This window comes from Phaseolus vulgaris, chromosome 8 (genome assembly GCF_000499845.2).
Source record: "Phaseolus vulgaris cultivar G19833 chromosome 8, P. vulgaris v2.0, whole genome shotgun sequence".
Lineage (NCBI taxonomy): Eukaryota > Viridiplantae > Streptophyta > Magnoliopsida > Fabales > Fabaceae > Phaseolus > Phaseolus vulgaris.
In genome coordinates, this window is record NC_023752.2 from 13,818,279 (window position 1) to 13,830,191 (window position 11,913).

At 26.7% G+C, this 11,913-nt stretch overlaps 1 protein-coding gene across 1 annotated transcript; it reads right to left on the reverse strand.

The window, feature by feature from the left end:
- Positions 1-5,707: 5,707 nt before the first annotated feature.
- Positions 5,708-8,643, reverse strand: LOC137826937 (tropinone reductase homolog At5g06060-like). The gene is made up of 5 exons (XM_068633098.1): positions 8,522-8,643; positions 8,217-8,424; positions 6,394-6,610; positions 6,185-6,297; positions 5,708-6,024 (listed from the first exon to the last, which is right to left on the reverse strand). Exons 1-5 carry the CDS (start codon positions 8,611-8,613, stop codon positions 5,854-5,856), a joined length of 801 nt encoding a protein of 266 aa, XP_068489199.1. The 5' UTR covers positions 8,614-8,643; the 3' UTR covers positions 5,708-5,853.
- Positions 8,644-11,913: the final 3,270 nt, after the last annotated feature.

Here is an 11,913-nt window from a genome sequence, read left to right on the forward strand (position 1 = left end):
TATGGGGAGTTTATTGATGCTTTCTCTATGTTTCTTGAAGTTCAAACTACTAAGATTGCTAAGTTTTATGGAGTTATACATACTATGGAGGAAGCTCAAAAGATGGGGCTTACTAATGTCTAACTTGAATGTGATTATGCCTTGGTTTCTATTGCGTTTACTGCTAGGACTAATGTTTCGTGGATGCTTCGTAATCGACGAAATACTTGTCTTAATTACTGTGGGAAAAACAGGTTTACGGTTACTCATATTTTTCGTGAAGGGAATGCATGTGCTGATAAATTGGCTAATTTAGGATTTATTCATATAAAATCATTTCATTGGTATAATAGGTTTTCATTTAGTCTGTTCTTATAATTCTTTATGAATAGGTATAGTCTACTGATAAGTGTCTAATTTCAGTAATATTTCATATTAAAATATAGGCACTTATGAGGATTTATTGCTAATTTACATATAAAATAATCCATAATTTATGAATTTATACCTTTTTACATTTTTTATGATCTTTATTTGAATAAGAGTATTTTATTCCCAAATTTGGTGTTAATTGCAGATTTCTAAGGAATATTGGAGATTTGGATTAAAGATGAATGATTTGAGCCAAAAAGATAAAGATAGAAGGTCCCAGAATGAAAGAAAAAAAGAAAGAAAGAAAGATTGAGCCTTTTTATGTTTTATCATTTAGCCCATTAGCGCGACACAATAAACAACCTAACCCTAGAAAACTAGGATAAATAGAGGGCTAGAGGCTCAACCTTAGGGTGCCAGATTGAGAGGAAAACACCATAGAGTGAATTGTAACCCAATTGGGAGAATGGAAGGTGATAAAAGTATGCGTGGCTAATTCTACCCTTTGGGATTGGGAGTAATCTGCTCAAACTCTTATGTATTGAGGTGATATTTTATATATTAATATTCAGTTCTTGATTGATTATTGGTATTGTTGTTTTACTTTTAATTCTCCGTGACAAATTGAGAATCTTAAATCTGACCGGGAGGTATTTTTAGGGTTCGGACTTAAACAACAATACTTAACATATTTGAGTGCTAGGAATAGACTTGAAATGTTAATTGCTATTAAACGTCTGAGCTTCGTTCTAAGTTGTTCTTATAAGTATGCGAGGGATCGATAGTTAGGGAACATTCTTAAGGATTTTATATGCGAGGAATCGATATAAATGATTTTTATACGGGCATCAATTTCAATTAAAGAACTTAATATTAACATGCTAATCAAAATACATGAGAGTGAGAGAGATGAAACTTAATCCCAATTTTTCCAATTGAAGCAACTAATTCTTTGTTTGTTTTCTTATTAATCAGTGCCAACATAATCACTTCAAACTCTTTTTTATTGTTCTGTTGTTATATTTAGCGAATATTGTACTCGATAATTCACTATTCTTTGTGGGATCGATATCCGTCCTTAGGGACAATTATTACTTCTGACAAACGCGGTGCACTTGCCGTAAAAAGTCATCATCTACCTATATATCGTTTTTGTTAACATATAGGTTTTGGTATAGTCCCCCATAGTTTTTTTGTGTATTTTCTTTCTTTTTTCTTTTTTTTTAATAATACTTTTTTCATGTGATGGCAGATGATTGTTGTTATTTGAGGTGTTAGCTTAGCTGAGATGTCAAATTGCATAGTGATGTCTAACATGAAAGTTTTTATAAAAAAAACAAATAAGTTTTTCAAAACAGAACAAATCAATATTAAAAATTGAATTATGTAATTGAATTGTAAATTTTGAAAATTTAAAATAAGATTAATTTTAAAAAAATTTATAAAACCTTAATAAATAAATAAAATAATATTTCAAAATAAAGTATACTAAATAAATTATCAAATAATTTAATTTACTTTACTTTTTATTTTATTTAACATTAAACATATATTAATAAAATATTAAATCTATTTATTATACATTTAATTATTTATTATTTTAAAATAAATAAATAAATATTATTATATTTAAGTAATTGTTACATGTTTAATCGCTTTAGAAAATCAAAGCAAGAAGGCTATTTTTTATTGACCGACTAAAGATACCCAACTAATCGGTCTCCCAACCTTGTACTGAAAATATAAAAAAGACGTCTTTAAATTTAGTTTTAAATCAAGTAGTAGTCATTCTTAAATGAATTGAAACTGTTATTTCTGATTCTATATTGTTTGATAGAGACTGCTTAGAAGTTTATTAGAATTGATGTTGCATTGTAAGAAAATCAAACTTTTTATATTTGATATATTATCATTGATGGGAAGATGTGGTGGAATGAACTTAAAGATTAAGAGAGCAATATAGAACAAAGAAAATGTTACTTAATTTTTTAAATTGAAATCTAGTTTTAGAGAAAAATTAAATGAAAAAAATATTGTGAGTGGTATTAAGGGATTAAAAAAAGTATTCAAGATGTCTAAAGATGCTCTTAATTACTTACGTGGGTATTTTGACTAGGATGATTGAAGTGATTTAATAATTATTTATTTGACATGTCTTTGTTTTCCTAGATTAGGTTGACACCCATTCAGGACAAACCAAATTGTATCTTTTGACATGTCACTAAATAATAATTCCAAATAAAATAAATTGACCAATTGACAATAATGAAAGTCATTTCACAAGGAACAGACTTTTAAGTTATGAAACACAAACCATAATAACTTTGATATTTTTTTAATATTTAAATTTCTTTATTCCTTTTTGCAGAATGGATTTCTTTACCGTGGCGGTGAGGACAAAAGTATCACAACATGGGATATCAAGCCTGAAAAAGTTGCATTGCTTGGAAGACGCACATACTTCTCATTACCAATTTTCAATATTTCTATATGTTTCTTATTATTTGACACTTGGATATTTTAGTTTGTATTAGTATTTGTCACTTTAGAAAACCATAAAAATTGATTATTTTTTTAAGTAATACCTCTATTTTTTGTTTTCTCATCTAAATTAAATGAATAACAATTATAGTCATTTTATCACAATATAGAAAATATTTTATTATATAATTTGCAACTGGCAAGAGACAATATTACATATAAAAAAATACCATTTTAAATAGGTATTAATAATAAATATAAAAATAGTCACTGAAACTGATTAGGTGACTATATTTACAAAGCTGCTTAGCGACCGAAACACAATCGGTCGCTGTAATTAAAAGAAATATTTAGCCACCGAAATAAAATTGGTCGCTATAAGGGTCTTCGTTTAGTCACCGAACTTAAATCAGTCGCTATAAGGGTCTCCATTTAGTCACTGAATTAGTAACCACAATTTTTTTTTAATTAATTTTTTATTTATTTATTAGCGACCGAAAATGGTGGTTGCTATCACATTCTATTTCAGCCACCGAAAATAGTGGTCGCTAATTTGGTTACTATATTTTGGTGACCAAATTTTCTGCGACTGATTTAGCCACCAAAATTTCGGTTGCAAATTTGCGACCACTTTATAATTCCGTCGCTAAATGTTTTGCGACTAGGATTTTCGCTACCATCTTTATTTGGTGACTGTTTCGGTCGCAGATATGTTTAGCGACCAATTATAGTGTTTTTAACGACCGAATTTGGTGGTCGCTAAAAGTGATTTTTTTTGTAGTGGACCTAGGAATAGACTTAAGACTTAACACCTCACAAAGCAATCAAAAAGCCTAGAATGGAGCTCAGTTATTCAGATGCATTTGGGTAGGAACCACATTCAAGATGTGCAACACCTTCATGGGGTCATCAAAAGAAAAGTGGACATGAATATCCAAGATAAAAAAAGAATAAAAAAAGAAAAAATCTTTGGGTTCTCTCCACCTACCCAAACAAACAATTTCATACTCTCTACACCTATCTAATGCTAAAGCACCATCTGACAAACCCTTTAAAACGATATCTATACTAAAAAAAAGATTGAAGCGTAAATGCTCCTTGGTACTTAGAGATATACTTGATATTCATATCCACAACTCATGATATATGACCATATCTATTTATTAAAAAAAATTTATCATTAAGATTGTCCATCAATAACCAAGTTGACCAATCTGAAACAAAGATAAATCATAAAAATAGAAGATTAAATTAATAAAATGACAGCATTGTATATTAGAGGTATTTTATTTGTATTATCATCAAGAATGTGCTAATATTCAACCCATAGGTGAATAATGTTGTTTAGTTTTTTATTATGTTTATTTTTATACTTTTATATTTACATTTTGTAAATTTTATTTTTTTATTTCCTTTATTAATGTTACATTCAATTATAAATTTTAAAATCTTTGTATTTTAGAATTTCTTAGTTGTTTCAAGAATTATGTGTATTAAAAAATTCAATGAAAAAAACACAATCCATTTAAAAAAAACACAAAAAATGAAATTAACATGACTTTGAAATCCCTGGAAGTGAGGGGGTTTGGAAAACCTCTAGAAGTGACAGGGGTTTGGAAAACTCCTAGAAGTGACAGGAGTTTGAAAAATCCTGAAAGTAATGGGGGTATACAGAACCTTCGAAAAATAATTGTCATACCAAAAGTTAGTAAAAATCGTCAGTGACCCGTTAACTATGCTGCATCTTCTAGTAAAAAACACAACACAAATCGCAGGTAACACACTTAGCGGGAATTAAAATTCCTAAAAATACTATGCTGCATCTTCTAGTAAAAAACACAACACAAATCGCAGGTAACACACTTAGCGGGAATTAAAATTCCTAAAAATACTAAATATAATTTCCATTAAAAATAATTTTTCTTGTAGTGATTAATTTAGAGATATAATTGAGTTAAAACTTTTATAAGAATAACTCTTACATGAATCATATGATTGTACTATTTTGTGTTATAGTCTTTTTTACTTTTTAATTTATTATTGAAATTAATTAATTTCACAATATATATTTTGTTTTCTCTTATATTTAACTAATACCAAAATTTATAATACTCCCGGTAGCATTCAAGTTTATATCTAGTTATTAGTAAAAGACCTGCACCTCCAGGTTTTTTTGGGCATCTCATAAGTTTTATAATTTGAAAAATACTTTTGTTACAAAAAATTAAAATCTTTGAATGTTTTAATTGTGTTTAGAATTAATGAAATATTTGTGTACCTTTCAATTAGATAATTCAGAACTTATTTTTAAATCCAAAAAACATTTTAAGTTAATCAGTAAATTTATATTATGAAGAATTATGTAATTTAAAATATATTTTAAAAATTATATATTTCAGATTATATAATTCAAAAAACAAATTATGATCCGAGAATTTTTTGGATTGGTAAAATTTGGAATTAACTTTTTGAAAAAATACATTTCAAATTTTCTAATTTAAAAAAAAAAATTCTGAATTAATTCAAGTTATGTAATTCATAATTTTTTTCTACATCCAAAACTAACTTATAAATTATATAATTTAAAATATGTATTGTGATAAAATGTATTTTGGATTATATAATTAAAAGTCCTTTTATAAATTTTAAAAAAACTTTCCTATGTAATTTAAAATAAAATGTATTTATTAATTAAAAGACAAAACGAATTTTTACAAATATAAAGTATAAAGTGCGAAAAGAAAACGTGTTGGAAGAAGCAGCCCAAGAGGCAAGAGTTGGAGTAAATAATGACCAAGGCAATAAAGTTAAGCATCAGAAAGAAACCAAATAAAGCAATTTTGTTCGAAATTAACATAAAAATGAGAAAAAAAAGTTTATCAGAAATATAACAACCCTTGAAATATGGTGCTTTTAAACAAGCAATACTAATAAGTAGTTCCCAGTTCAGACAAACCTAGTTGGTCCAGAGATTTTTGTTCTGGGAATTATTTATTTAATTTTATTTTGGTTGCAAAAGAATTAAATAATGGAACCCCCATCCACTGTTATGATTTGTCCGGTGATGTATGAAGCAGCTGGAAGGCAAAGGAAAGCAACCATTCCTGATATGTCCTTAGGTTCTCCTATGCGACCAGCGGGTGATTCAGTCACCACAGCCTCCACCACATTCTTATTCACATCAGCACATTCCTATCACAACAACAATAATATCATTTTTCATAGTTTTTTACAAACTTTCTCAGTTTTTTTATCAGTTTTCTAATCTTTCCACTGATTCATTTGAAGACAAATTTTGTTATTTATTTAAACTGATTCACTGATATTTTAACAACAAACAATACATGCATACCATGAGAGCATCCAAAAGGTCAGTCTTCACAGCACCAGGCGCCACAGTATTTGCACGAATATTATCCTTTGCCCACTCCAAAGCTACGTTCTTAGTGAATTGATTCAAAGCTCCTGAATGAAGTGATATAAGCATGCTGATTATCTTCTGCAACTCCAATTTATGATGGTACCTTCTAATCATAGGGATATAAAGATATGGAAACGTACCTTTAGAGGCTGCATAAGCAGAACAAAGAGGAAAAGCTTTGAGACCTGCAACAGATGATATGAATACTATGTTGCCGTACCCAGATGCTTTCAGAAGTGGGTGTGCTAGTTGACATAGATGGAAACATGCCTCGAAGTTTGTACCCATTAATGTTGTTACATCTTCTCCAGTATAATCTAGGACGCTCTTAGTTGAAGCTGTTCCGGCGTTGTTTACCTGTACAAAACATTTCGCCAAATCAACTCTAGTCATCTAACCATATATATAATGTAATATAAGAAATGATCATTATCATTTTATAAATTGGTTTTGTAGAGTTTAAATTAAATTTAAACTTATTTGTATTAAATTAAAAAGGTTTATTAAGTTTATTGTCTCATTTATTATCAAATTATTTACTAATATTTAATTTTATGTTCAAAATATATATCTCAAGTTTACAAACTTAGTTTATAAAGATGGATTAACTTTCTAATAAGAATTTGATTTGATTCCTTAAACCAGATATATGTGAAAAACTTATTTGAGTATTCATACCAACGTTTTGTCATTGAAAATAATTTCTCTTGTTATCACTATGTTTAGTTGCCTTCTACCAGACTATACGGTCTGAACTTTGAACATAAAATTTCTAGAACTTAATTATGCTGCACAATAATTGTTACTTCTCAAATAAAAAGTTGTCCTGTTATATATTATGCTGACACACTTCTTGAATAACTAGTTAAAGAGAATATCATCCAAGCTACATAAATTACCAGACTACAAGTGTGAGTTAGTAATTGGTCTACTCGGATAATGCATATATCGTCCAACAAAGTTTTTGAGATACTTCAAGTTAAAAAAATTGTTTTATTGTTGAATTGATAGTTTAGTTTTGAAGACCCAGAATCAGGTAATATTTATCCTCTCTTACCCATTGTTTGTTTCTTGTAATGTACTGTTTACGAGTATAGAAGGGGACAAATGGGATCAGTGTATGTGAGGGTGAATGTGAAGACGGGAAAGTGAGTGAGTGCGTATTTTTCTTCTTCTCTCAACAGAAGAAAAGCTCAAGTAAATAGTTAATTTTTGTTATGTTATGAGTTTTGTTATGAAAATAGTTAATTTTTTGAATTCATTAATATTATAAAAAATGATTAGACAATAAATAATATTATTTAAATTCAATACAAAATTATTTCTAATTATATTTTATAAATTATGAATATCTAAATTATTTATTTCTTTTTAATAATTTTAATTTTTTACATATATATTGATAATTTTCCATTTAATTTTTTACAATTATGAATATTAAATTTTATTTTAATACAAACACAATTATTTTACGATAACAATGTTAAGGAATTCATATTTTTTAAAAAATAATTATTCATTGAAAATAATTTACAAAATTTTAATTAACTAAATTTACACAAAATATCTCATATTTAATTATTCAAATATTAAACAATGAAAAATTTATAAACTTACATTTTACATCTTTAAAAGAATTAAGATTTATCAAAACATTGGACTATCTTATAAAAGATGGGCTTTATGTATCAAAACATTGAATGTGCATGGAACTTGTTAAAATAGGTATATTTCCCCGGTTAGTTGTGTGGAGAAATTTATTTGAGACTTAAATTAGGTGAATCATAGTTTATCGATCTATTGCTTGCATTCGGACAAATAATATCCAAACTTGGAAAAGATGTGAAAGTACCTAATTTCCCAACCAGGCGAGAAGACTATGAAAAAGGTTGGCATAATGCCTGCTAATACAGTCATTATGTAAAATTTTGTTAAGAATTTAATCTAAATAAGAGGATCATACCAGAATGTTGAGCTTTCCTTGAAAAATGGAAGCAACATTTTTCATCAAATTTTCGCGTTGGTCCTGAGATAGTACATCGCACACCGACCCTGTTATGCGAAATCCCTTTTTATTCCATTCTTCCACACATCTATCAATATCGTGTTGATTACGAGCACATACATGCACAACTGCCCCAAATTCTGCTAACTCTTCTGCAATTGCAAGCCTAATTCACAATGGAACAAAAGCATAATAATAACAATAATAGAGAAATTAGATTAATACAAGGAAGTAACTAAAGAACATTAGATGATGGAACAAACCCTATGCCACGGGTGCCTCCAGTAACTAGAGCTGTCATGCCATGGAGTGACCATCTTTTGTCTTTGAAGCAACTTAACTTTGTTTCTGCCATTTTTGCTGCTTATTGGAATCCTTGTAATACAAAAAAGTCAGTGGTTCTGATTATGTTTATAAGGAGATATACGAAATGTAAATCATATAGGATTAAATATGTTTTTTATATGCTTTACTATAACACGAAATTGATTTTTATCTTTGGTCAAAACTTTAAATAATCTAGGTTCTTGTAGTATGAAAATGATGGAATGAGTCCTTCTATATGTGGAATTGGTTCAATTTGAGGTTCCACTTAATCAATCTATTGGAAATAGTTAGAGTAGACATCAATCGATAATAAAAACAAAAATGAATTTTGAAAAAAAAATATCAATCTTTGATAAAAACTAATAATCATTTCCTATACAGAGTGACCCATTCCAATCATTTTCATACTACAAGTATCTAGATGGTCTAAAATTTAAATTAAAGATGAAAATAAATTCCGTGTTATAATATAAAGACAAAAAACATATTTAACTCATTATGTACACATATTGTACTTAGAAGAGTATAAGAAATACTAGCATTCATATATACACATAATACTAGAATTCATATATACACATAGAGAGAAGTTATCACAATAAAAAAATATCTTTTAAAACCACTAAACACTAAAATGAGTCGCTTAATTTTAAAAATCTATCGTTGAATTGATTTGTAACTGAAATAGCAACTAAACATAAGTGATAGCCAAAATCCTATAAGTGATAGCCAAAATCCTAGTAACAAACCACTTAACAATACTTTTTTCATTAGCAGCAAACTTATACATGAAAAAAAAATCATTTGTTACAATGTAATAGAAGATTTGGTCACCTCAATTCCAAGAGACTAATTTAGAAAAAAAAAATTAATGAGAGATTCTCCCTAGATAGTTCACTCATGGAGTCAAAATTAATAATTAAAATAAAATAATTTGTAGTGAATAATTTAGGACTATTATTATTAATGTTGTAGTTATTATTATTAATAATGTTGTAGTTATTATTATTATTAATATTTATTATTATTATTATTATTAATTATTTATTAATGTTGTTATTATTATTAATTTTATTATTAATATTTATTAATTTTATTATTAATATTTATTAATTTTATTATTAATATTTATTAATTTTATTATTAATATTTATTAATGTTATTATTAATATTTATTAATGTTATTATTAATATTTATTAATTTTATTATTATTTATTAATGTTACTAATGTTATTATTATTTATTAATGTTACTAATGTTATTATTAATGTTATTATTATTTATTAATGTCATTAATGTTATTATTAATGTTATTATCATTCATTACAATTATTACTATTATTATTATTATTATTATTATTATTATTATTATTATTATTAGAATTAACTGTGTGTAGGGGTCACAAAGTAGAGCGAGCCGGTCCATTGGAAAAACACACGACACAAGTTGTCTATTTTAATTCGTTGGTCCGTCTTGCATAACTCGCAGCCCACACAGTTGAAGTGCGGTGGGAGGGGTGACTGACCCTGATAACCTGCGTATTTAAAAAATTTAGAAATTTCTTTTTGCACTCCCATAATTTCTTCTCGCAGACTCATATTCTCAAAAGTTATAAAATTATCCATTCCAAATTCTATAATATTGAATAAAAATTTGTATTATGGATTGTGAAATATAGAATATTGTACAATCCGAAACATAAATTTTAATTTTCAGATTTTATAACTTGGGAAGTCTCTAAATTCCACATTCTGGAATTAAAGAAAAACATTCAATGAAAAATATCAAAGGGTAATTTGAGTATTTTTCTTGAAGTATGGGGTGCAAGAAGAAAAGTATGGAGGTGTAGGAAACTACCATCAATCCCTAATTGAGAATACATTCACGAAATTCGATAATGGCTTTTAAATATTTAATAGTGTTTTTTTGTCTTTCTAAAAATGCATAAATTATTTTTTGTTTCAATACTCATCAAATACCAAATGCAATGTTCAAACCTTAGTCTTTTTATAATAAAATTTAAATTTAAATATATATATATATATATAATATTTTATATTATTTTTCAAATTAGAATAGTAATCATATTATTACCTTAAAAAAGTGCATATATATATATTTAATGAAACATTTTATTAGTTAATTTATTAGTAGATTGAAATTCAAATCATTGAAAATAAAAAACACAATTATAATTTTTTTTATCTATATCTTATTACACATTATCGTGAGACTAATACTGTGAGACCATTTACCTAATTCATTTATATAAAACAAATAAGTTAATAAACAAAAACTAAATTTATTCAAAATTTATATTTAAAATTTTATTTTTCATTAATGTTTAAAAAACATTGTTTATGCAGATGAGTCCTCATATAGGACGGGCCAATAAAACCAACCTGCATTTTTTACACGAGACGAATGGACCCGCATTACCATCTTTACCTGTGTGAGTAGACATAAAATTTATAATTATTACACTAGAAAATCTATGTAATCATTTTATGATTATTATTAATATGATTATTTTAATAATAGTAATTATTATTACAATTAATATTATTATTAATATTAATAATAATTAAAAGAATAAATATAATTATTATAATAATAAAATAATAATAATAATAATTATAATAAAAATAATCACAATTTAATTGTTAAATTTGATCATTAATTTATAATTATATATTTATATTTAATGATAAAATTAAATTGATTAAAAATTTATAGTTTAACGACTGAAATAAAATTTAACACTTATTTGTAGTAACTTAACAATCGAAATGTGATATATATTTTAAAACTATAATTACCTTATTGGTCCCTACATTTAGGATCAATATTTAATTTAGTAAAGTGTTTTTTTAAAAAAAAAATCAATTTGGTCCATTTGTTTTGTAAAAAGTACTTAAATTGGTCTTTCTGTTAACTTCCCTCAATGATGTCAAGTGTTGCTTATGTGACTGAGAAGATTGTTGATGTGGATTGAATTAAAAGACAAATGTGATCTAGTGTTGTGTGAGGGTTTGATAGAGATTAGTAAAATTTGGGGCTAGGGTTTCTCCCATTCGTTTAATCATAATCCCAAAATTACAGATGTCATTGGAAATCAGAAAGTCACCTCCTTTTTTAGCAACTATGAATGTGAATCACTTTGAGAACCATCCAGTTGAGTTTTCGATGCAATTTTCACTTGGTCTCTGTTGATCTTTCTATGCAGTCGTTTTACCACCCCAAGAAAAAAACCAGAGGAGAATAGTGAAAACAATAATAATTTCTCACCTCAATTGTTTAATTTTCTTGAATTAAAGAAAACAAGA

Excerpts from the sequence above, each read along its gene's own strand:
- LOC137826937 (XM_068633098.1), bottom strand. The coding sequence starts at position 8,613 with ATGGCAGAAACAAAGTTAAGTTGCTTCAAAGACAAAAGATGGTCACTC. Across the intron at positions 6,611-8,216 it reads AAGGAAAGCTCAACATTCTG|GTAAACAACGCCGGAACAGC; the intron begins GTATGATCCTCT and ends TGTTTTGTACAG. Across the intron at positions 6,025-6,184 it reads ACCTTTTGGATGCTCTCATG|GAATGTGCTGATGTGAATAA; the intron begins GTATGCATGTAT and ends TTGTTGTGATAG.